Source organism: Anarrhichthys ocellatus, unplaced genomic scaffold (assembly GCF_004355925.1).
Source record: "Anarrhichthys ocellatus isolate YVR2014 unplaced genomic scaffold, GSC_Weel_1.0 scaffold419, whole genome shotgun sequence".
Classification (NCBI taxonomy): Eukaryota; Metazoa; Chordata; class Actinopteri; order Perciformes; family Anarhichadidae; genus Anarrhichthys; species Anarrhichthys ocellatus.
The window spans coordinates 3,968-30,929 of NW_022280393.1; the positions used below are offsets into that span (position 1 = coordinate 3,968).

General features: G+C 42.6%; 1 protein-coding gene across 1 annotated transcript; it reads left to right on the top strand.

Annotated features, from left to right (window-relative positions):
• Positions 1-723: 723 nt before the first annotated feature.
• LOC116401396 (collagen alpha-5(IV) chain-like) lies at positions 724-25,941 on the top strand (the record flags this gene model as incomplete). Its single annotated transcript, XM_031879760.1, has 51 exons — positions 724-780; positions 1,562-1,651; positions 2,420-2,464; positions 4,124-4,168; positions 4,265-4,327; positions 4,723-4,776; positions 4,862-4,888; positions 6,150-6,224; positions 6,570-6,632; positions 6,724-6,759; positions 7,005-7,052; positions 7,216-7,290; positions 7,381-7,425; positions 7,576-7,638; positions 7,860-7,904; positions 8,193-8,246; positions 8,332-8,373; positions 9,017-9,098; positions 9,756-9,791; positions 9,974-10,138; positions 11,454-11,546; positions 11,767-11,862; positions 12,196-12,266; positions 13,234-13,422; positions 13,508-13,676; positions 14,255-14,347; positions 14,447-14,551; positions 14,638-14,732; positions 15,151-15,301; positions 15,377-15,490; positions 15,628-15,795; positions 15,871-15,960; positions 16,042-16,176; positions 16,501-16,599; positions 16,725-16,814; positions 17,007-17,146; positions 18,218-18,344; positions 18,443-18,523; positions 18,664-18,765; positions 18,911-18,958; positions 19,051-19,236; positions 21,361-21,491; positions 21,864-21,936; positions 22,110-22,181; positions 22,314-22,439; positions 22,553-22,651; positions 22,827-23,039; positions 23,150-23,327; positions 23,423-23,537; positions 23,963-24,135; positions 24,661-25,941. Coding segments are annotated over 51 exons (4,914 nt in total), but the record flags the coding sequence as incomplete, so codon positions are not given.
• Positions 25,942-26,962: the final 1,021 nt, after the last annotated feature.

Genomic DNA, 26,962 nt, shown 5'->3' on the forward strand with positions numbered 1-26,962 from the left:
TTTGGGGCGATTTGCCGTTTGACGCGAATTCGCATTAATCGCGCTGCGGCATCGCAAATTCGCGCCTCACCAGTGTCATCGAATAATTCGCGCCGCGTTTGGTGTGAACGCACCATAAGTCCCTCCATGTACAGCTTATCACCCTCTATGTACCAATGTACATTTATAACAAATACCACACATATTACGGTAATCAGCGTTGCATATGTCTGACCACAATACCAAAAAAAGCAAAAAAAAAAATTATTCATTTAAATTATATTTTTAGAGTTTTTAAAGTTGTTTTGTTTGGAATATGTATAATAAGCATCATTTAGTATCACTACTGAGAATTTAACAAACAGAACAAACAAAAAAACATGACGTAGATAGGTTTGCAGTTTTCAAGGTGTATATTTAAATATCCTCTCTTACACACATGAAGATAAAGTTGTGAACACCGGCTGAATATCTATGATCAGAATCCTTATAACTGTGTTATAACTGCTGCTGTGTAAAGGGAATACTGCTGCTAACAAGAACCTGATGTGTTTAAAGTGTTTAAACCAAATGTTATTGACCTTTAGTTCATGTAGCAGTACTATAAAAGTGCGCAATACACTACTTTTTAATTCATTATTGAACTTTGCGCATAACAACGAGATTAATCCCGATTAAACATTTTAATCGTTGCCCAGCACTAATGTATATCTATATTTATACTCTTGTCTTCCGTCTCTGCAGGTGTGTCACTGCAGCGGGAAGTCTCTCTGTCACTGTGACGGGGTCAAAGGTCAAAAGGTGAGAATATCTACCTGGTTGTCTAGTGGGGAACCACGACCTCACTGGCCCTGGATCAGTTTGTGCCTACAGTCTGCTGCCCCCCAGTGGTGACCTGCTGTCACTGCAGGTGACTAATGTGGGCCTAATGTGGGTCTAATGTGGGTCTAGCAGGACTCATGTGGGTGCACTCAGATCCAGTAGCTCAGCAAGGTCTTGGTTGGCTACAGGGGTTTATTTTGGGTCTAAGTGGGTCTACATAGTCTAAAGTTTGGAGGTGTTTTTACTCTTTTTGCATGTAGCCTCATTATTGTTATTGTGAAACACTTTATTTGTGCTCTTTAAACTGTCAACAACTGTACAGGAGTTTACGAGGGTTTGATGGAGGGTTGCTGAGCTCTGAATTGTACCTTTCAAAATAAACACAAGTAAACTTTAAAGAAAGGAAATAAGTAAATGTCAAAAATAACTCCAATAAAACCAAGAGGATGAGATCTGAGTTCAGCCTGAAGTCTTTGTGTCTCAGGTGTGTTGGTACCTGAGACCACCCAGGTGTGAACTCTGTAATCTCAGGTGTGTTCAGCAGGAGAATAAAGGCTGATTTCTCTCTGCTGAACATGAAACGTCCATTTGTTCACGCAGGAACCTGAATGCACCTCGACCACAGCCAAGATTTATGTACACCTGAATTTACTGCCTCTGTCTGGCAGCAGGTGAACTGACCCTGGATCCTCATCATACCTGGGTTTACCTGTTCATACACTGATGAACTGGCCCTGGATCTGTGTTGTTTCCTCTGCAGGGTGAATCTGGTTACCTCGGATACGACGGACTTCCTGGAGTGATCGGTTACCCTGGTAACGAGGGCGACCAGGGCCCATCTGCGGAAAAGGTAACCTGAAGACATGTTTCCACGATGACGATGAGAGACTATTGTTGTTATTATCTTAACTTCTTTAAACAGACTGTGGAGCTCCTCAGGGTTCTCTCCACGGTCCTCATTTTATTTTGAAAATACCAAAGTTATCTTCAGTCGTGAAGTCACGTCTCATGTTTCATAACTTCAGCTCAGGAAACAAAGTTAAAGATCATCACGATGAGCTTATTAAAACGTTTATTAATTTCACTATATCAAATAACTCTTGTACTTATTGTTCTTTGTTATTAACTTCCATCGTCAGCTTCGGAAAAAACGACCCCTGGGTCTGAGATGGATAATTAAAGTCGCTAACGAATGAGAAATCCTTCTTTCTTATCTCTGTTGAGAGTTAAATAAGCTCAGTACTCAGTCCCACCGGTAGAACACACTGGTGTCAGGTATCTGAACTGGTATCAGGTATCTGAACTGGTATCAGGTATCTGAACTGGTGTCAGGTATCTGAACTGGTATCAGGTATCTGAACTGGTATCAGGTATCTGAACTGGTGTCGGGTATCTGAACTGGTATCGATGCGGAGAAAATAGAATCTGAACTTCTCTACTTGAAACTCAAAGTTGTTCTTTTTCTTTTAGCCAGTGATTGAGACATGACGATGACGTTGTTCCATCTTGTTTAATATAAAATATTATGAACAGTCAGTTGTTTGTAAACAATGTAAAAGATCTCTGCAGATTTATTGGATGTGATGATTCTTTTCTTCTTGTTTTTTCCCCCCCTCAGGGTGACGAGGGAACAGCCGGAGGTTCAGGACTGAAAGGCTCTCGGGTAAGAACAACTGATGAAGACTTTCCTTTTATTAAACGGCCTCTTTTAACCTCTTTAACTCTCTGAATATTCTCTGACTTCAGGTTAATTTTAGCCAGATTTGTCTTTATATTTGTATCTTTGTAAACCTGAATACAGATCAAATTAGAAAGGTTGACTCAGCAAAGGAGTACGGGGTGCCGGACCCGTTACAACGGGCGATCCGGTCTCTGTACGACTGCAGTAGGAGCAGTGTCCGCATTCTTGGCAATAAGTCAGACACGTTCCCGGTGGGTGTTGGTCTCCGCCAGGGCTGCCCTTTGTCACCGGTCCTGTTCGTGACTTTCATGGACAGGATATCTAGGCGCAGCCTGGGGGTGGAGAACGTCAGGTTCGGGGTCTCGGGATCGCCTCTCTGCTGTTTGCAGATGATGTGGTCAGGTTGGCCTCCTCGGATCGTGACCTCCAGCATTCACTGGGGCGGTTTGCAGCCGAGTGTGAAGCGGCGGGGATGAGAGTTAGCACCTCCAAATCTGAGGCCATGGTTCTCTGCCGGAAACCGGTGGATTGCTCCCTCCAGGTGGGGACGGAGTGCCTACCTCAAGCGAAGGAGTTCAAGTATCTCGGGGTCTTGTTCACGAGTGAGGGTAAGATGGAGCGGGAGATCGACAGGCGGATCGGTGCGGCTGCAGCAGTAAAGCAGGCGCTGCACCGGACCGTCTTGGTGAAGAGGGAGCTGAGCCGGAAGGCAAAGCTCTCAATTTACCACTCGGTCTACGTTCCTACCCTCACCTATGGTCACGAACTCTGGGTCGTGACCGAAAGGACAAGGTCGCGGCTACAAGCGGCCGATATGAGCTTCCTCCGTAGGGTGGCCGGGCTCAGCCTTAGAGATAGGGTAAGGAGCTCGGTCATCAGGAGGGAGCTTGGAGTCGAGCCGCTACTCCTTCACGTCGACAGGAGTCAGCTGAGGTGGTTCAGGCATCTAATTAGGATGCCTCCTGGACGCCTCCCACTGGAGGTTTTCCAGGCACGTCCAACTGGGAAGAGACCCCGGGGAAGACCCAGAACACGCTGGAGGGATTATATCTCCCAGCTGGCCTGGGAACTCCTCGGGATCCTCCAGAATGAGCTGGAACATGTTGCCGGGGAGAGGGAAGTCTGGGTCAGCCTGCTTGGCCTGCTGCCACCGCGACCCGACCCTGGATAAGCAGAGGAAAATGGATGGATGGATGGATGGACTCAGCAAAGGGCAGATTTCTGCCAGGTGTGTCTGCGACAACCACAGCTGTAATGTGTAATGGAATTAATAAAACTCACAACTGGTCCAATTTCCTGTTGGGCTCTAAGACGTCGTAAAACACATTTCATTCAAACTCAAAAACAAGAGGCGATGTAGGCAGCAAGCAGCTCGAAGTTATCGTGTAAGACGCAACATACAGTCAAACAAAAACAAAATTAAAATCAGTATTGTGTGAGTCACTGCAACCACCAGCGGCGTTTGATCATGCAGCCATAACTAGACCCCCTAAATATGATGCAGTCTGCTGCAGCAGAATGAGAGATTAGTGGACTTAGTGGATTAGTCACTCACACACAACCGATCGCCTGATCCTCCTGACGGTGATAATGAGTGAAGGATCCATCTCATTAAAGTTTGTCTCCCTCCGTCTTCTCCAGGGTCTTCTAGGAAAACCAGGTTTTCCAGGACCTCCAGGACTGCCGGTAAGAACCATCATAAAGAGACAGATGTTCACATCAGGAGTTTGGAGATTCTCTCCAGTGTTGTTTGTTGAACATTCATCATGTGTGTTTTCTCAGGGACTCCCCGGACATGAAGGACCAATTGGTCTACCAGGACTCCCAGGATGCAATGGGACAAAGGTAGAAATGAGACTTTAATTCCCAGTTAATGTGGTCGTGCCGATAATTCCTATCATGAAGATGGACAGGAAGAAACACTTGTGTATCAACTACATATTTAATGTCTGCTGATGTGACTAAATATAATAGAATAGCACCCAGAATCAAGCCCTGAGGTTCACCACAAGTAGGTTTTTACAGAAGATCAAATGAAACTACAAGTTTCATCTCTCGAAACGTGATGATTGAAGTTATTGAAGACTTGAGAAGGTGAAATACAACGACAACATTTCTAGACTTATCAAGGTTTAGATCCAGCATCACAACGTCACAGATTGATCCAGAAGCTGTAATCCAAATAAAACCTCCTGAGGAGGATCCACACAAACACTGATGTATTGTTTGGTTTCTGCCAGGGGGATGTTGGTTACCCAGGGTTCTCTGGGGTTCCAGGACCGGCCGGCCTTCTAGTAAGTCCCGCCTACTTCCTACGTTCTACATTTTAATTCTAATTAGCTCTGTGAAGCTAAAGCTAACTATGCTCATGTGTTTTAGGGTCGACAAGGACTGCAAGGTTTAAAGGTAAAAACCTGTTCACAGTCACACACTGTCATCTTAAAACCTTGTATCAAACCTGTTATTCAGTAGTTTGTTGCTATAAAATAAAAACCAAAAGTTCTTGAACACATGCAGTTAATATCAATCAGAGAGCTAACAGCTAAGCTAGCTGCATAACTTCAAAGATCAGGAGTCAGAGTTACAGTTCATGTATTATAGTGATTTGTAGGAATGTATTTATATGTTTATACTAGTGCTGGGCAAGTTAACACGTTATTATCGCATTAATGCATTCATTAATTGATGCCGACAATTATTTTATAGCGCGTTAACGCATTTTTTTATCTTGAAAGTCCGTGGAGGAAGTCTTCAGACTACGTTGATGCAGCGTGTGGGAGAAGTAGAGAGAAACTAAAGCAAGACAAGCTAACAAATGCTACAGAGAAGTGGAGACAAACTGCAGCCGGTTAGAATACACGGCGTTACAACGAGCACCAGCTGTTGCTCTCCCTGCAGGCTACGGGACATCGCTGCGGTCAACTCAGCAGACACTTACATGTTAGTGCACCTATATGCTGACATTAACGTGACCGTGGCTCACTGGGTTAAGAGGGTTGTCTGGTAACCGCAAGGTCAACTGGGACGTGTCACGTGTCGAAGTGTCCCTGAGCAATACACTGAACCCCTAACGGCTCCCCGGGCGCCTGTCATTGGCAGCCCACTGCTCCTGATATACAGGGATGGGTCAAATGCAGAGACAAATTTCCCCCTTAACGGGATCAATATAGTATAATAAAATAAATTTAACGCATTCAAACGGCACAGGTCGGGAGCGAGCGAAGGACTTTGAAAGTTAGTGGAAAGATTAACGTGAGACAACATCCGGTTTCTTCAGATGAACATCCGGTTTTCAGAATAAGATGCCAACAAAGTATGAATTATATTCACATTAAGTATAAAACATGCTGCATCTCGTGAGTTAAAGGGAAAATATACATATGATGTAAGAATGATATAATATAAGAATGATCGCTACTGTGTAAAGAGAATACTGCTGTTAAAAAGCACCTGATGTGTTTAAAGTGTTTACAAACCAAATGTTATTGCCCTTTTGTTCATACAGCAGTACTTTAAAATAAAAGTGCACAATACACTACTTTATAATTCATTATTGATTAATCGCGATTAATCGCAAAAAATCCATGCGATTAATCGCGATTTAAATATTTTAATCATTGCCCATCACTAGTTTATACAATTCAACTGTTAATGTTTCTGTTTTCAGGGACGCTCGTTCGTCTTTCCGTTCACTCAGGACATTAAAGGAGCAACAGGACCACAAGGACGAGATGGAGAAAATGTCAGTCGCCGCCTCACATTTTGTCATTCAGACTAGACGAATAATCTTCCTCAGTCTTTTGTGGTCTTGTGAGGAACACTCCCAATGACCTGTCTAGTCATATCCCAGCATGCATTTCACATCAACCGGCAGTGATACAATTGTTAGAATTGTATTTATGTCATTGTGTCACCTAATTAGATGTTAAGATATTTCTAATGATGAATAAACTATTTAAGCAAACAAAATGATTATTACCTGTATGTTTTTTGAATGTAAACCAGTCCACAGAATGAACACAGCGGGCTGCCGTAGTGCCAAAAAAGGGATAGTAGTCTTTTCTCTGATTGGCTGTTTGTATTGCAGGGGCTGAGTGGAGGTCCAGGTGGACCAGGCCTGCCAGGACCACCAGGATCCGCTGGACTTTTTGTACAATTCACATCTTAAAATTTCAAACATAATTAGATATATTTAACAATGGATTAACCAACTGACATCAGCTGTTTTTGAATTTTTTTAGGGAAGTCCAGGGTTGCCGGGGTTACCAGGAGAGAAGGTTAGCTGCAACGTGTTTTATTTTGATGTTCGGTCTTCATGCAGCAGTTTCCATTTCTTCAAGATAACACAAGTATAAGTTAATATCTTGTTTGCAGAAGATGAGAACCTAATCCTTGTTGGACTTTGGAATACTCTTTAATTAACACGTAAAGAACTTTATGAGTCAATAATCACGACTGATCTCCTCCGGATGTCTGATGTTCTGTTTCGTTCGGTCCTGATGATGCTGTGTTTCGGTTTCAGGGTCAAGAGGGTCCCAGTCCGGTGATACCGGGTCCCCGTGGACAGACGGTGAGCCAACTGGTCCGGATTGCAGCCTTATGCTAATGCTAGTTCCTGGGTTCACTTTGTAGTTCACACTCTAATTGTAAATGTGAGACAATAAGACAGGCATTCAAATGTTTCTAATCTATGCACCATCATCATCATCATCATCAGCTGTGTTTGGTTTCAGGGTGATCATGGTCCATCGGGGATCCCTGGACAGAAAGGAATTAAACTGTATGCTGAAGGACCCAAAGAACTGAAGGTCTGTCTGTCTGTCTCACCATCTGTCTGTCTCTACTGTCTCAACATCCCTCAGCCTGTTTTCACTCATATTTTGGTTGTTATATTTCAGGGAGAACCAGGTGAAGTTGGACTGAAAGGTTGCCTTGGACTTCCTGTAAGTCAAAGCCGTCTCTCAGTCCGACAACAGAATTATGAATATACCTCACACAATAGCAAATAAATAAACATATTGTTTGTGGTTTTGACTGACTCTGTGTTATGACCAGAGAGTCAGGCTGATGTGTGCGTTTGTTTTCTCCTCCAGGGTGTGCCGGGTACACCGGGGGTTAAAGGACAAAAGGGCGGGCGAGGTGATCCTGGCTCACTAGTAAGAGAGACCGAGCACTGAATTATGATACCGTGGATCTATAATCAGAATTCACTTTAACTCATCACTAAAACAGAAACCTGTAAACAAGCAGTTATGGATCTGAAAGTTATATTTTTGCTGTTGTATATTTCATTTTGTGGTTGTGACCTGAACCTCCTCAGAAACCTGGACAGGTGTAATCCTGGTCTAACATCTGGGGCTTGGTGTTTGTGTTATAGGGTAAACCGGGGAAGGATGGAGTCCTTGGAGAGCTGGGAGAACAGGTAACAAGCTAAGCTAACAGGAACGCTAACCAACCATATACGTTACTATATGTTACGATATGATACGATACAGTACGGTACGGAGCGTTGCGGTACGATATGATACGATGCGCTGTGTTGCATTACGGTACGTTACGTAACGCTACGTTATGTACGTTACGGTACATGCTTTAGAACGATAACAAAGCAGTAAAACTCACCAGTGTAGAAAGCCTGTAGAGACTTCAAACACTGATCACTGATTCTGGGCCGTAGACGTGGAATTAACTCAAGCTGTGTGTCCTGCAGGGAGTCTCCGGGGATCGTGGGTTACTCGGTCCTCCAGGTATCGGAGGAGCCGCGGTGAGAACTGTATGAGGTACACGAAGTATTACTGCAGTAGTACACTCAGTACTGCGGCAGTGTTAATGGTGTTTTTACATTTTAGGGAGAGAAAGGTGATCGTGGTTTTCCAGGTCTTCTAGGAGAGGTGAGTCAGAAGTTTTTATAATTTTTTTAAATTTTCTGCTGAGTAAAATGTTGACAGGAAGCATGGCCAGTTCTATCAAAATAAGAGCCAGCTTGACAAAAAAGAAAAGAAAAAGCACACAGAACAGTTCAGCTGTGTGATGAAATATTGATTGGATCAGACGGTTCAACAAATGTCTCTGATCAGATCTGCAGCCGGCTGTCTTGAAAAGCTTCCGATGTTTGTGCTGAAGATACTGAATTAATCTCAAGTAGTCGTTTTAAAACTCACCGCAAAACCTTCCAACCTAAAAGTGATGTGAGTCGACATGAAATCTAGTCTTCTATGATGATGACGCTGTGGTTTACACTCAAAGTAAATGATTAAATATGATGTTTTTATCATTTTTACTTATTGAATGTTGAAGATAAATAGATGAATCCTCTGCAGTTAATTTATGAACCAGTAAACAGACGACGGTATGTGAATAAGTGGATCAACAGTTAACCAGACTTCAAATGGAGAAAACATCTGGCTATGAAATATTATTTACAGCAGCTTCTCAGGTATCAGGGGCCAAAAGAAGGGGGCGGGGCAATGGCACTGAGGGCGGGGCAACACTATACAATCTTCATGCTAAATATGTTGTTTGTGTTTTTATCAGACGGTTTTTAAGCACAGATTCCTGAAGGGCCAGCGTGGAGTCCCCGGGGTCCGCGGACCACAAGGAGTCCAGGGAGAACAAGGTAGTACAGAGATCAACAAGAAGGGTTTTAAAAAGTTTTATAAAAATGTTGTAATTTCAAACCTTAGTTTTGCTCTTATTTATGGTCGGATGGTTTGTAGTTTTTATTGTAACAGGTTAAAACTTTCACATAACGATTTGATTTTACGTGTGAGACTCAATTCATTTGATCTATAGAATAACTTTGTAAAAAAGCACAAAGCTCCTGAAGTCCGGTTCAATGCAACAAAATAAAGGTTTGTTTTGCTGAGTTTACTTTCATGTTCGTCTTATTTATGATATGAACTTGTTCATTCATCTCTTTTATCCTCAACCGTGCAGAAGCAAAGTTAAATGAATTACAAAGACAAATAAAAGGCTCAGAAAATCTTCTAGAATTAATCAATGAAATACAATCTGAGGTGTGAGTCTAACATGTGTGAGTATATGAATGTAAAGATTAGATCAATTATTTGTGTCATTGTGAATAATGTTTTCATTTTATTTGTAAGCAGAAGCTTCGAACAGATTCTGGCAGAAAGAATATCTGTTTTATGGATCAGTTAGTATTAATAATTGGCAAATTAACTGCACCTCACTCTGATCTGATGGGTCATGTGATCAGTTAACTGTGATTTAATGTGATTAATTAGCACTCTTCTTCCCTGCTTTCTTTCAGGACTCATTGGTTTTCCTGGACTGCAGGGCGAGTCAGGTACACTCCACCTCCTCTCTCTCAGTCAATGTTATTGATGAGTTAATGATCAAATTTCAATCAATAATCAATCATCAGACAGTATTCAATTAGATGATACGACCTCACAGGGGGCCCCATTGTATTTGAGGTATTTAAGTTTGGTAACATGCTTCAGTGAAGACTGTTCTTCATCCCTTGAGGTGTGGCACCCACTGGTCCACCAGGCCCCCAGGGGCAGCCCGGCTCATCCGGACCCAACGGACAACCGGGAGAGCTGGGGCCCCTCGTTTTTGGGCCCCCGGGAAAGACTGGAAACCCAGGAGCTCGTGGAGTTGAAGGAGAACCAGGAGAACCAGGAATACCAGGTGATGGAGGGTTTTGTTGTCCAGGTCCTGGAAGAACCTAAAGGTGTCTACACTTTGAACACATTTTATATTTAGGGCCCGAGCACCGACGTCGGGCCGCGAGGTCCCTATTGAAACTAGGAATTATTATTATTATTATTCTCTCGAATGAATCGCCTTTTTGGGGGCTTTATCATGTCCAAAAACTCACCAAAGTTGGCATGCATATCAGGACTGCTGAAAAATTTGATATTTTATGGGTCCCACGCTCGAACATGAACAAATTGCTCGCTAGCGCCCCCTAGAATTTAGCCCCCTCATCCCGTATGTCCAATTAACTTTTACACAGGCATGCCACCAAATGAGGTCTACAAGAAAGCCTCTTGGACCCCTAAGCTCCGTCTACCAAAATGTTCCGCCATTTTGAAATTTGTGAAAAACCCATTTTTGCAACCTCCTCCTACACGCTGAGTCCGATTGCTACTAAATTTGCTGTGGATCAGTATTGGATATATATAATAACATTCTATCAAAACATGTTTGATATCTCATTACGTTTAGAAGATATGGACCAATGGACTTTATAAGGCGTGGCTTTGTTTTTCAATACTCATAAACCATCTAACCTATATTCGTGAAATTTGTCTCATATGTGCACATCGCATATTGTTACGTACCCTACAATTTTCAATCCATTCAACCACTTGGGAGCGATACAGTAGTTAAGCCATTTTTGGCTTTTTTGTCAATTTTCATCGTTTTCAGACGTTGTACTTTAAAGAACTCCTCCCACAGAATTCATGCGATCGACTTCAAATTTGGTTAGGATGATCTAAAGATATTAATGATGAAAAGTTACTAAAATGGTCTACTGACATTGAACGACCTTCATTTTATGTGGCGCCCATTGCCGTGGCAACGCGTCATTCACCATGAAAAATTAAGCTTATTTTTCTGTGACTTAGGATGCTCAACAAGCCTTGGAACTTTGCACAGGTGTCATAGGTGATGGAAATAAATATTTCATATGGATTTTTGGCTTGACCGTTGAAAATTGCCTTGATAGCGTCCCCTACAAATATTCCAAAACGCAGCCCCAGCGCTACGTTTGACATACATATATGATATTTGGTAGGGACATGTATCACATGGAGACTTCAAATAAAGTCTCTTGGAACCATGCTCTAAAACCAGCAACCAACTCTCTTGGTTAAGGAGCAGTTTAAATGAGGTCACACGGTTAGCCTAGCTTAGCACAAAGACTATCAAAAGGAAAAATAATCCACCTTTTCAACAACTCAGTCTTTTCTGATATCATTTTTCTTCTTCTTGTCAGAATTCCTGCCGGGAGACGCTGGTCCTCCAGGAACTAAAGGTCCAAAAGGCCCGCTGGGATTCCCTGGAGTCAGAGGGGAGGAAGGACGGACGGGTGAGTGGGAGGATGAAGGAGGAGGTGTGATGTCAGATCATATGATAATACGTGAAATATGATATTTTAGTCCAGTGATGCCATGTTTCTGTGGTCTGAACTTCACTCCGGGTTCAAGCTGCAGATTTAGAATGGGTGTTCTTAAGAAACAATACAGAATAAGTCTTGTGGTGTGTTGATAACGTGTTGAAAGTGTAATTGATTGATTGTTTTTGGTCAGGTGAGAAGGGTGAGGTGTGTTCGGACTGTCCGCTTATTCCTGGCCCCCCGGCACCTCCAGGTAAACCCGGAGAGCCAGGTGAACACGGGGCGAAAGGTAAGAACTACACCTGAGTCAGTGATGTTTCACTCTGATTATTTTAGCTATTGATTGAACAACTGACGTCAGCGCCGTTATATACAAATAAAAATCATTCTATGAGTTTTACGTTGTTATTTAATTTCCAAAAAGTTGTTTTAAAGAGAAGACACAATATCAAGATAATAGGAATTACAAATTGTTGACTTAATGTTGTTACAGAATAATGAAACCCGTTCAAAGTGACCAGACCAGCAGACAGCAGGATCTGATCTAGCATCAGATTCAGCGTTAAGTAGGCGAGCAGGTAGAACTCACCTGTCTGTCTCTGTGATGTCATTCTATTTCCAGGATCAGTCGGCTTTCCAGGACCCAAAGGTCACAAAGGGGTCAAAGGTGTTGGAGGACCAGCTGGTCCACAGGTGAGCTCACAGATCACCTGCATGAACTCTTGTATCACAGAGGACAACTGTAGTTGTGTTGTTAATAACCACCTCCGTTATTCTGATTATCCCCTCACATTGGAATACTTTTGAAAAAAAAGAAAAAAGAAAAAAACATGTCTGGTCTTCAGTGGTACATTTTACAGGTAACGTTCGTTAGTTCGATTTCAAAGTCCAGCTGCTGACTTGGGCCAATATACAGTAGTTTTAAACATATAATCTAAAAATGTCTAAATCACAATATCAATATATAGTATTGTGTATAAAATACAAAATAGGCTATTATATTAAAACCACAATATCATTGTATGTATGTGAATGTATGTGTGTGTGTGTGTATATATATATATATATATATATATATATACAGTATTTATAGAACAAGATGCCTCTCATATATATCAGAATACCAATAGATTTACTTTAATATATATCCAATAATACAAAATACCATCTCTATACAATGTATCATTATTCATATGAAGAACGTGTCTCTCTGTTTCGGTTGTTGCCCACGATATCTGGATGTTTACAGTTGCTATGGCAACAAGTAACAGCTGCTGCTAGCTTATAGCGTTTATAGCTTTAGCTCAACCGTCCATTTATGATATGACATAAATGAATAAAATCAACAACAACCATCAACAGTCGAACCCCCCAGGACTTTAACAAATGTGTTTCAACAGGTTGAAATATACAAATTATAAAAAATGAAAGCTTAAATCCCTCTCATCTCTGATTAATTAAGCGAAGCACAATAATTTAAACACATTAACAGACTAATGACACAAATAGTAACATATAGAAGTGATGTTTAAAAACCTTGTGTGTAAATATCAAACTTATGAGGAAGACTTTGTCTGAGTTTAGTTCCAGTAGTCACATATATTGAAACAGGACTAATGACACTGCTGCATATTTCTGCTGTCTGTTGTTCTGGGTTTAGGGGTCCTTTGGTGGTCCTGGCCTCCCAGGGACCCCAGGACCAGTTGGTGACCCTGGGATCATGCAGAGGGTCGGGCAGAAGGGTCAGGAGGGGGACCGGGGCCAGCCGGGACCTCCGGGTTCAGAGGGGAGAGACGGATCTTCAGGATTTACAGGACCCAAAGGTGTTCTGGGACAAAAAGGAAACCCTGTGAGTATCAGAGACCTCGTCCAGAGAGACGGTCTAGGGGTGATATTTTAGAAGATGCTGGTTCTCCCTTTAATGCTGCTCTCAGGGTCCTCTGGGGCCAAAAGGTGACAGGGGCCCCCTCGGTGAGACTGGTTCCAGAGGACTAACAGGACAAGTGGGACCTCCGGGACCACCTGAAATTGGGGATCCAGGACCTCCAGGATATAAAGGCAATGTGGGGGTTCTGGGACCGCGAGGAGATCCTGGGAAGCCAGGTGAGACTGCGGAGGGGGGGTTCAAGTAATAATTTGTGTCCGAACCACAGTGGTTCAGACCAATTAAAGTCCTGTGAGGAGCCACTGGCAGCTAGGGGCGGGGCTTAAGTGTGTGTTCTACACAACAATGGCGGCTCCTGAAGAGGTTAGCGTAGATGCTAATAGCATCAGTTCTATCACCGATGGAGGGTATTTCTTCACTGAAGGCTTTTCTTCATGGAACATGGTCTTCTTACTCAGTAAGAGTTATATTGACAGATGGTTCATCCAATCACCTGCCAAGCCCTTTTCCAATGAGGTCTTCTCAGATGGTTCAGTGGAATAAACCATATGGAGTTTTGTGAACGCTTGATGAAGTTTTGAAAGAATGTTTTGACAAAGCTGACTAACTTCTGAACTCTGCAGAAACCTCACAATGTATTTATAATAAAGAAAATGTAGCTGTGAGACAGTGGTGATTGTATCAGAACCAACAAGTTCAACAGTCATAAAGTTAAACTTTAAACACATTTCTGAAGAGTCATAATCAGCCTTCATCAGTGACTCTGAGGTTAAAGGAACTCTGTTTGTTCATTCAGGTGAAAAAGGTTCTCCAGGTGAAATCACAACCTCTCCAGGAGATCCTGGACAGAAAGGAGAGAGAGGTTTATCTGGAAACCCCGGACCTGAAGGTGAGACGAGTCCAGCTTCTAACGTCTCATCCTTCTTCGGTGAAATTCGGACTTTAGAACCAGAACTTCTGACTCACCTGTTGTCTCTGCTGGTCTCAGGTATGACAGGACTTCCAGGTGTTCCGGGATATGTCGGTCCAAGGGGAGAGAAGGGAGATGAAGGATTCTCCGTCCAGGGGCCTCCAGGCTTTCCAGGGGTCAAAGGTTAGCATTGAATAAAACAGCCAGCTAAGGGTTTAAAGAAGATGATAAGTATACGTATGTAATGCTTTTATTTTTCTCTGGCTCAGGACTCAAGGGCCCCCCAGGAGCTCCAGGTGTACCAAATTTTGGTGTTAAGGGACGGGCGGGGCCATCAGGCCCCCCAGGGATGCCGGGAACCAAGGTAACGTGGACCCGTACAGACAAGAAGTCCTCCGCATGAAGAAAGTAAAGGTTCAGACAGAACACAGAGAATTAAGGATCTCACTAGTATGTCGATTATTATTGTTATATATCACCGGTATTATTTTTATTATGGGAGCAGCAGTAGAGGAAAATGTAACATTTTAATTTTAATTTTAATTTTAATTTTTGTTTTTGTTTTTATTTTTATTTTTATTTTTATTTTTTCTTTACTTAGTTATATTTTATCTATTTATTTCATTCAAATACTTTTGTTTGGTCAGAGAAAGCACAATTACATACAAAGTAAACAGAACGATGTAATTAGACGTGACGTGTCTTGTGACATCATCATACTACTTCCTGTTTTGTTTCTCATGCTGCGGTGGTTCGTTTCATGTCGGTCTCTGTGGTCATAGGGAAGCAGAGGTATCGGTTTCCCAGGTCAGCAGGGTCAGTCGGGCCCCCAGGGGGAAGATGGCTCTGTGGGGCCCCAAGGAAACCTCGGACCCCAAGGACTAGATGGAGTTCCAGGACCTCCAGGACAAGACGGACCACCCGGACCCAAAGGTATCCCTAATTTAAGATCTGATAGACCTGAGGTTTGAAAATACCTCTCAAGTGAACTGAAAATGTGTCTCTCAGGTCGTAGTGGTCTGGATGGTTTACCTGGTCCTGGTGGTTCTGTTGGATCATGTTTACCTGGATCTCCTGGACGTGAAGGAGAGCGGGGATGGATTGGCATCATCGGATTCACAGGTAACATCTGTACAAGCTAACAAGGAGGAACTTAGGAGCTTTTCTGTAAAGTTCTGAACCTTCATTTCCTGAGCAGAGACTTTGTACGATTTGGAAACTCACCTGTCCCTCAGTCAAACAGGTATATTGTCTTGCAGGGATGCGGGGCCCAAAGGGTGACAGGGGCGACCATGGCCGACCAGGTGTTGGGGCTCTGGGGCCTCAGGGGTCTTACGGGGTTCCCGGGTTTGATGGAACTCCGGGGTCAGTCGGAGAAGTTGGACTGAAGGGCCTGAGAGGGACCAATGGGGAGCCAGGAAGCACAGGTAACAAGGCGTGGCCACACCTGCTCCTCCTGATACACACTTTGAACCACAGACATTCACACATATGTGTTTTAGGTATCAGAGGAGACGTGGGTCCCCTAGGAGCCCTCGGGAGTCCAGGGGATGATGGGAAACCAGGAGAGACTGGACGACCGGGACCCAAAGGTTTCAATCAATCAATCAATCAATTAATCAATTAATCAGTTCTGTCTGACTCTAACTGTCTATGACCTGTCTGTCTGTCAGGTCAGGTGGGTGTAGATGGGGTCAGTGGTTCTCAGGGGCCTCAGGGGCCCCAGGGGGACAGAGGAGAAACTGGACCAAAAGGATTCCAGACAGCTGTGGAGGTGTACGGAGATCCTGGAGACCCTGGAGACCCTGGTACTCTATTCTAAAACTGTTAGATGTTTTACGTCGGTGATCCTCAGGGTTCTATTCTGGGCCCCAATACTTTGACTCTGTCCCTTACATATTGCCACCGTAAGCAGCAGGTTAGCTTAGCTTGGCATAAAGACTGGAAACAAGAGGAAACTTCTGCCCTGGCTCAGTCCAAAGGGTAATTGTTGTAGGTGTATGTCAGACAAAAAAACTAAATGGGAACCACCGCTAGAAATCATTTGAGCTATACCTTCAAATACATATACTCCAGGTGTATTGTTCTACCTGTCTGTGACCTTTTTAGGCTGTTTCCTGTCTCACCCTCAGGGCCCACAGGTTTCACTGGTAGTAAAGGAGAAAGGGGCCTCCCAGGGCCACAGGGCCTTGACGGCAGAACCGGTAGACTTGGAGATGGCGGACCGCAAGGTGACCACAACAAACTGAGTATCTAGTCTTCCTGAAAGATATGACAAGTCCTGAGTGATGAGTTCTTATTTATGTGACTGTCAAATCCTATTTATAGACTTAATGGATGTTTGTGTGTCTGTCAGGACCTCCTGGAGACACCGGCAGAGATGGAGAGAGAGGTCCTCCTGGTCCTTGTGGACTCAACGGTAACCAAGGAGAGATGGGGAAGCCAGGTAACGTTCCCCCTCAACACAAATATGATCTTTATCTTGGGTTGTTGATCAGCTTCAGTGAGTTTATACTGATCCACCTGCTGGAAATGGACCTATCATTTAATTATTCATCATTAATTATATAGATTAAAGACTCTGCAGCAACACTAAAGCTTGTGAAAGAACAACTTCAGCTGTCTGTTTTCTGTCCAGGTTTTAAAGGTGGGAAAGGTTGTACAGGGCCTTGTGGGAAACCTGGATCAGATGGAATACCAGGACCAGGAGGACTTAAAGGTTCTAAAGGAGAAACAAGTCCACCTGGACCCGGATCAAAAGGACCTCCAGGAGAGAAGGTATCAGGTTTTTTATCAATAGTGCCAGTTTAACAAATTACTCCACAAGAATGTTATCAGCAGTTATGAATTCTGTCAGACGAACCAGGTTGATTAGTCTAAAATGTGTGCTCGTTAAACTAGAGGTCAAGCTAATATAGTTAGTTGCAGAAAAGGGATGTGATTGGGTATCGATATTCGAGGTATATCCTATAACAAATCATTTTAACGTCCTTGTACCCTTTACCTCAGTGGTTCTCAACTGGTCTGGCTGCGGGACCCACCATCACCTCTTAATGGCAAGCCGCGACCCACGACCCAAATTATATATATAATTTGGGTATATCTATATTCAAGAAGTCTAGTAGTAGTAACGTCTCTGTGTAGTAAACAACTGCCAAATCAAAGAAAGTACAATTATATTCAATTATATTTTAACTAATATTATTCAAATTTTTCAAATGTAACTGGGTGGATTATAAATAATGCATACAAATACATGAATAAATGTTCTTCTCATTTCAAGTAAAATAATGGCTGGATTAAAAAATAAATTGCGTAACAAAATTCATTTTAGAAAAGTTATTTTCACTGAATTGTCCTGCAGCTTTAAATTCAGTTCATTCAGGGTGAAGTGATGAAGCCACAATATTATATTTTTTCTCATCTACTAAAAAGAGAAATTAGTGTTGGAAGAATTCACCTATATGAGTCTGTCCAGTCAGAGTCTAATGACTCTGGTCTCTCTGGCCATTCTTCTCTTTTGGAAATCATTCTATGATTTGACTTTTACAACTCACACCTCAACAGTCCTGCTCTGCTCTCTATTTCCTCGTCTCTCCCCCTGTGTCACGGTGTGTGTACATCTCACTCAAGTCAGGAAACTCGTCAGAATACCCATATTTGATTGGATGAGCTGCATCACGTGATGTGATTCACAACGCATTGGTCGGTGTAATCCGACCAACCTTCGTGGGCTAGTGTCCCACAGAGATGTCAGAAAAATAGCTGTATGAATTCATGATATATCTTCTGTTATACATTTATACATACAAGAATAAAATGTCTTCTCCTCCTGGGTCCTCCTCTCAGGGAAATCCAGGATGTTCAGGAGCACCAGGTACAAAGGGGGAACTGGGAGACATTGGAAACTTTGGTCCCCCAGGAGCCTGTGGCCCCTGTGGCCCCAAAGGACATCCTGGACCCCAAGGATGCAGAGGTATGATTCATTACAGTTTATACATCATCTACTGAGCAGCTAGCGGACAGTTTTTCTCTGAAAGCAACACAATCTGTCTCCTTGTGTGTCCTCATCAGGTCCTCCTGGGACTCCTGGTGAAAAGGGTTGTGATGGTCCTTCGGGGAAAAATGGCCCTCCAGGACCCACCGGCCTCACAGGTACATAACCCACAGTGACAGTAGTATTAATGCCATCAGTATTACAGTACTAATGTACTTTAAATACTTTAATGTCTCTGTTGACAGCTCTACCGTCTGTCTTTCCTCTCAGTCGGTTAATTAGGAATTTCATTTTTTAGGTACCAAGGGGGCTCCTGGAGTTCCTGGTCCAGCTAGTCCCAGAGGAAACCAGGGACAGGATGGGATACCTGGACCTCCTGGAGAGAAAGGAGCAATGGGAGGTAGGAGACCTGAATCTGATTGGATTGTGATCAGCCACTATCTTCATTCTGTTTGGTTTTGTTGTACACAATTTAGGTTTCAGATCCAGCTCATAAACAAAGCCTGATGGTGGTCTCATTGGCTGGATTGGTTTTCTTTCCCCAGCTCCTGGAACCGGGACCCGGGGCCCAGATGGGAAGACGGGTCCACCTGGTGAGTCCTCAGGTGTGATTATGAGTTTATTTCAGGCTGAATTAAAGAAGAGGAAAATAAAACACACCCTCCACCTCCTCTGGTCTCCTCAGGGTATCCCGGGGAGCAGGGTCCTCCTGGTGTCTGTGGTCCACCTGGTCCCCATGGTCCTGGGGGAAACCCAGGTTGTCCTGGTCCTCCTGGACCTCCTGGTCCTCCTGGTTGTGCCGGCAAGGAGGGAGTCTGTATTGAAGGAAGCAAAGGAGAAAATGGACTGCCTGGAGGACAAGGACCAAAAGGTTACGAGACACGTTGAGATAATAAATGAAACAATGATTTGACAGAACAATCTCACCACAAGGTCCATGTGGTAGCTGCTCTCGATCTTTAGATGTTGATGTTTAAATTCCCATTCCTCTCAGCACTATTAAATATGTTAACAATTATTGGATTGATTGTGATGAAATGTGGAAATCACTGTGTAGCCCCGCCCTAAAGCATCCCCTGCTTTATGGTCTGTTTGACTCTAAATGGACCATAATGTACTAAATGAACATCATGGTGTATTGAAGAAGACTTGAAACTAGAGATTGAGACCATGAACTCATGTTTACAATGTTTACTGAGGTAATAAATCAAGAGAGAAGTAGAGTCATTTTCTCATAGACTTCTATACAACCAGAGGAGTCGCCCCCTGCAGCTCTCTTAAGCTCTAGCCCTATTTTTAGGCCTCTGCTCGAAAAAGGCATACCCATACTAAAGAGACTTAAATTCTGTAACTACAAGGTCTATTTTAATCATTTTTAATGCTATAATCAGATAACACTTTGAGATTGTTCAGATGGGTAAATATTGTGTGTATGTTGCTGGTTAATATAGTGCATGAAGATATTACACAGCTCAAATTGAAAATATTCAGGTTCGCCTGAAAAAAAAACACTTTTATGAATATTTTCTTTTTGAAATAATGCAGCTGAGAGCCTAAAAACTCTCCCAAATCATAGCACAACTGATCAGTAGTCGTAGAATAATGTTTGGCTGGGATAAAGTGAAGAATAAGAGGCTTTTAGTACAGAGAGGTCACGCGAGGTCGTCATTTTGGAACCAGCTGTTGCAGCTCTTACATTGTACTTTTATATACTATATAACTATATATTTCACTTTTTTATCACTCATATTATTCAATACATCCAAATACAGCCGTTTGGCATCATTTTGAGAGCCAGGGTCCTCTCAGAGCCTGTTTCTGGCTCTCATCCATGGGATTTTCTTGTCTGAATTCCAGTTACTGTGTGTGTATGGGGCTCTAGCTCAGCCTGTCATCGGTCGATTTCAGTCAATGAGCCCGCCTTCGACGCGCCAGAGTCTCAGGAAGGTGGGCGTCAAAGCCGGGTGTTGATTCACAGAATTTTCAGCGAGTAAAGATGCAAAGAGTGCCGCGCATCCCCGAGCGTAAAATTCCATTCGCCAAAAGTCTGACCACACATCCACGGGTCCAGCAAGTTAGATTGACCCCCCTTCTACAGGAAACGGATGAAAAACAGACAGGATGCAGTTGCCAACAATGTTTCTAGCTTTGAACCGGATAATTTTCGCCGTTATTTTTGTGATTTCTTCATAAAGGTAAGCAAATACCAACGATTTTTTCCGGTGAAGGGAACTGTTGTGTTGCCGTTGTTGTGTTGGCTTTGTACTGGTTTCACGGAGAGAAAAACCGAAGGCATTTATGCGTTCTGCGTTGAATGCTAATGCTAGGCGATGTATTGATTAGCAGTGTAGCCGTTAGCATGGTGTTCAAATATCGAAGCTCAGTAAATATGACGCCGATTTGTGGCCACAAATTCGTGGTTTTATGCCACATTTTCTAGTTGCTTATAATAGTAGTGTATAGTTGTGTTTGGAGTGTGTAAAAAGTGACTTATATGATAGTGTTGCCCATACGTTGCTGTTTAATCCGGTATATAAAATGTACACATGTACAATATCCGCTATCAATATGAGCATTTTTTGGATGATGTTTGCTACCCCCCCCAAAGCCCGAGAACCCCCACATTTGGGGGCGTCGTGTGCAAGACACATGAAGCTCTGGCTTCACTTAAAGAACCAGAGGTTGCCGCCTGGTCCCAATGCACTGCTAGGTGTGAAAAAGTCTGTCATCAGCCTCGGCTGTACTTTGATGTTGATTCAGAGGTCTCTTTCACACCTGCAGTTTAATTCAGTAGATCTGGACTTTCACTGTTTCCGCTTACATAAATCAGACAATCACAAATCAACATCTGCATACAAAGACAGGTAAACTATATCCAACTAGAGTCCTTTATATACGAGGCTCTGAATGAAGATTAAAAGAACACAGCTGCTGAATTACCTTCACTGAAATGTTTCTGTAGTCATGTATAATAACCAAGTCTCTCTCGCTGTAGGTCCGGCAGGCTTTCGGGGTCCTCCTGGTCCTCCAGGTCCTGGTTTTAAAGGAGAGAAGGGATCTAAAGGAGCAACAGGTTTCCAAGGACCACCTGGTTACCCTGGTGACCCTGGCCCTCGAGGCAAACCGGTCAGCACATTCTACAACTCTAAAGTACCACAGAAATGCAACTGAATCTATAGATGTAGATGTGCTTCAGCTAATACATCTCACTGTATCTGCATGTGTCTGTCAGGGTTGATCCTTTTTTGAGTTTTTGATATGAGGCTCTTTTGCATTAAAAAGAGTCTTTGAGCCGCGCAATCCTTTTGTGAATTTGCCACTCAGAATCCAACTCATCTTAGACCTTAGATCCTGGACTGGAAGTATCTCGTCAATGCTGTCTAAGTAAAAGTATTTCTAAATAATCTTTGACTGGAAGCATCAAGTAACGTTTGATTAAATCGTCACTTAAAAACACATCTGAGGGAGTTTATTTAAAACAGTTGTTGTGGTTGAAAGGGTGAAGACAGACCACCAGGCCCTCGAGGACTTGAAGGCCAGATGGGACCCACTGGTGTCACAGGACCTGTTGGTAAGAACTCCAGTCAGATAACCAGTATACTGACCAGTACAACTACAAACAAAACATTCTCTCTTTACATGCATTAGTCAGTCTAATAGAATATATCAGGTATAACTTTTGAAAGAGAAACTTAAAAATCAGGTGACATGAATCTTTGTTTTGTATTGGACGTTGTGTTTCAGGTTTAAAGGGGGAGGAGGGACCACCAGGTTACGTTGGCTCGCCAGGACCTCCAGGACCACCTGGGAGGAGAGGTAACCCAGTGGCATTACACAATACTGCTCAGTAGTGCTAACTAATACTAATACAATAATGTACTGCCTCTGTACTGAATACTGTATGTTGGTTGAAGTACCAAATGTCCTACTGAATACTGCCCCTTACAGGCCAGAGAGGGGTGGACGTATCCAGGGAGGTGGTGCTGTTGCCAGGAGACGAAGGCCCAGCCGGAGACCCAGGACTCAAAGGAGAAAAGGGACCCCCAGGGACCCAAGGGATACCTGGAGGTCCAGGTGAGTCTGGAATGATATTTCAAGGCTTAAGGCGTGATCGGTATTAACAGTAGAAATGCTTTTTTTTAGTTAATAGATTTTTAGAAGCAGTGTTTTGTGTTTTGTGGCTGCAGGTTTGAAGGGCATCGGAGGGAGGGCTGGTAGAAGAGGACTAGGTGGCCGTCCTGGATTGAAAGGGGATCAGGGAGACCGAGGTCTTCTTGGATCAAAAGGTAAGAAATCTGGAAACATTACGGAAGTCATTCTCGTCCTAAGTTCCTGCTGTTCTTTTGTAAACACAGTCTGTTTGCAGCATTCGGAGCAGCAAAGTAATCTGTATGTAGTTCCATCTGAGGCTTCATTCATCTGGACCCCCTGCTTCATTCAGAACCGACTCTGTGTTGGCAGGTGTTGCAGGTCCGAAGGGTTTGCTCGGTGCTAAAGGTATTCCAGGTCGATCGGGTCCCTGCAGGGACACGCCGGAGACCGACGCCTTCATGTTCACCAGACACAGCCAGAATCTCTTCATCCCAGAATGCCCTGCAGGATCTACAGAGATGTACAGCGGATACTCACTGCTGTTCATCAACGGAAACAACCGGGCTCATGGACAAGACCTGGGTAACTAAGTACATCAAGTACTGCACTGCACCGGTTAGTTAAAGTTTAAGATGGACTAATAAACACCAGTAAACAGTAAGTAATCGGTTTGTCCTTCTTCCTCTCTTCAGGTACATTAGGTAGTTGTTTACCTCGTTTTACCACCATGCCCTTCCTGTTCTGTAACACTGACAGCACCTGTCGCTACGCCTCACGCAACGACTACTCCTATTGGCTGTCCACCGACGAGCTGCTGCCGGGCGGCATGCCGTTAATCTCCGGGGATTCACTGAGGAATTACATCAGCCGGTAACACACACACACACACACACTGTGTTACCAAAACAACAAGCATGTGTTTACCATGAACCTGTTAGTAACCATGTGTGTTTCCTGTGTTGAAGGTGTACCGTGTGTGAGGCCAGAGCCAACGTGATGGCCATCCACAGTCAGACCAACATCATCCCAGAGTGTCCGTCAGGCTGGCACGGTCTCTGGTTCGGATACTCCTTCGTCATGGTGAGTGGTGCTGTGGTAGTCAGTCAGTTTCATCAGTTCACTGAAGGGCTACCAAACCTTTCATGTCAAAAGATAAGCTGAGATCTCAAAAAATATAAGAAACTAAAACTCACAGAAGTGTTCAGATACCATCAGCTCTTTCCCCAAATATGGCCATTGCTACATTTTGTCAAGTTGAAACTAAGGCACACTTTAAAAAATAAAGGTTCACAACCTCCCAAAACCAGCACAAATGTGACTGATATGTGAAACATGAAAGTAGATCTTAGTCATCAGGTCAGTAATAATCTCTCTTTACAGGCACTAGCATGAGCTCTGCTCTCTGATCTAAAATGGTCACAATGATCTCAGAGATGTGTGGACAATGGTTGTGTGAGTTGTTGCTTTGACCTTTGACCCTGGCTGTAAATGCTGTTGGTGTGTAGGAAACAGGAGTGGGGGCGGAGGGGTCGGGTCAGCCTCTGGCCTCACCTGGATCCTGTCTGCAAAACTTCAGGAAGATTCCCTTCATCGAGTGTCACGGCCGAGGAACCTGCAACTACTACACCGACTCCTACAGCTACTGGCTGGCTGCTCTCAACCCCAACGACATGTTCAGGTAGGATCACCCGCAGGGGCACAACACATCCACCTTCAGGTACACAACCGTGTCCTTAACGTATTCAGGGACACAACAAACACGTTCAGTTACACAACTGTGTAATTCTTCTGAAAATACAGCATACAGAATCACACTATATTGAGTGTAAAGGGGTTCATCTGCAGTATTGTACTAGTTGATATTGTCAGTATCATTAAGCCTTAAGTCAAGTATATTTGTTGTTCCAACTATGAATCCATTACATATAAACAACATGTTGACCATAAAGTTCAGTGTTTCACCTTCATGTGGAGCAGATTCTCATGTAATCCTGCAGTCCCTGTGAACACCAGCAGGCGGCAGCGTTAGTTCAACCAGCAGCTGAGGAGGTTTAAAACGCAGTCGTGGATGTGATGAACCAAAAAGAAAGGACCAGAATATTTAACATAAAAAAAGATTCTAGATATAGTTTGTGTCTAAATCTAAAGCTGTAAGATGAAATGAAGTCACCTGATTGGCTGATGCACCAACATGTCTCTGCAGTAAACCCAAGCCTCAGACGGATACCGGACACTTTCCAGGCAGTCTGATCAGCCGCTGTCGAGTCTGTCTGAAGCAGCTGTGAACATCAACGCGGCTGATACTGCTGATACTGCTGATACTACTACTGTAAATACTACTACTGCAACTAATACTTCAACTGTTACTACTACTATTACTACTGCAACATCTACTTCAACTACTACGTTTGTTACTGCTACATATACTACCAAATAGCAACGCCTCACTATCAAAAAATACTTCATTAGAGATTAAACTGCAGCCAACATCAGAGCTGATGTCCAGTTCTGATGTAAAACTTTATACGTCAAAGTACCTGGAAGTACAGAGTAAAGTACTTCTCTCTGAGATGTAGCAGAGTAAAATTGGAAATACTCAGCTGACAAAGCTGTACTTTAATACAATACTCAGAAGTAAAATGAATAGAATAAAAACAAAGCATGTTGTAGTAATAATCATCCTGCTTCTCATGCTACTGTTGTAAGAGTAATAAGAATACTACAAATACTAAAAGTATAATTATTAATTGTAGTTCTTTGTGCATTATTACTACTGCTACTACAGTACAGTGGTACTCGGTGTACTTAATACATGCCCCAAGTTTTGATGTAAAAATCAGTTAGTGTACCCAATTACTACTACTATTACACACTACGACTGTAAGTACTGCTTTTCTAGTAGTTACAACTTTTAAATACTGCTACTACTACTGCCTTAAGCACTGCTACTACTACTGTGAGTACTCTCAGCTAGTACTGCTTCTGGTACTAGGTAAAGTACTAATACTACTCTCATCACTAATACTATTGCTACCATTACTGTATGTACTACTGCTAGTACAAGTACAACAATCACTACTGTCAGCACTACTAATACCACTAATACTACTATGATGACTGGAGCTGCAGTACCTCCTTCTGCCAGAGGAGGCAGAGCTGAAACACCATAGAAGAAGAAGCTGCAGTTCCTCCAACAGCCTCCAGACGGACCTCCAAAAAAACAGAACTACAAGTTAAAGAAAAACATATTTTTATTTTCTGCACGGCAACAGCGCGCAGCTCTCTGATTGGAAGATTCAAACAGCAAAGCACTCTGGGTGACGTAGTTGCCTTCTATCATAAAGTTTTCTTACATATTCTTCTTTTTAAACGCTGATAATAAACATTAAATAATACGACGTTATCGTCTTTAGAAGCTCTCTTGTACATAAATATCACGGATATGATTGTTGAGTTTTAATAAAACATGTTTTACAGAAGTCAATTCCTGTTGTTTCCTGTTTATTAAAAAGGTTTAAATCTTATAAAGTCACATGTCATGACTTCATTATTAACCAGAAAATAATATGAGTATTAAAAATATAAGAAAAACTTCCACACTTTGACAAACAAGGCCAACATGTTGACAACCACTAAGTTAATTTTTACTGTCATAATCCATCATGAAGAACTCCAGTTGGGTTGAAAATATTCTCTCATAATATCCAGTTATGTTCGCCGGGTGGTTTCAACCAATCAGGAGCCACCAGAATTATCTGGTCACATGACACACACAACCGCCATCTGGTGGAGAAACGTACGGCCTTCATCACACAAACGTTCAGTCAAATCAGTCGTCACACGTTTCTGTAATAATGTTTGATTTATGTGAAAGGAACAACTGAGATTTATGGACAACAATAACAACAACAAAATATTTAAATATATATTCATACATTTACAGAACAGGCAGGAAACATGAATGAAGACAATCTGACAGAGAACAAGTGATTGAACTATGTATTATACTTGTATTATAATATATATAATATATAATTACATATTATATATTATAAATCTAACAGAAGAGCCGAAACACTAAAATCTTCCAGAAACAGTTACTGTGATAATAAAACATATATATTAGTGCTGGGCAACAATTACAATTTTTAATCGCATGATTTTTCTGCGATTAATCTCATTGTTATGCGCAAAATTCAGTAATGAATTCAAAAGTAGTGTATTGAGCACTTTTATTTTAAAGTCCTGCTATATGAACAACAGGTCAATAACATTTGGTTTGTAAACACTTTAAACACATCAGGTTGTTGTTAGCAGCAGTATTCCCTTTACACAGCAGCAGTTATAACACAGTTATAATGATTCTGATCATAGATATTCAGCCGGTGTTCATAACTTTATCTTCATGTGTGTAAGAGATGCAATTTAAATATACACCTTGAAAACTGCAAACCTATCTACGTCATGTTTTTATGTTTGTTAAATTCATAGTAGTGATACTAAAT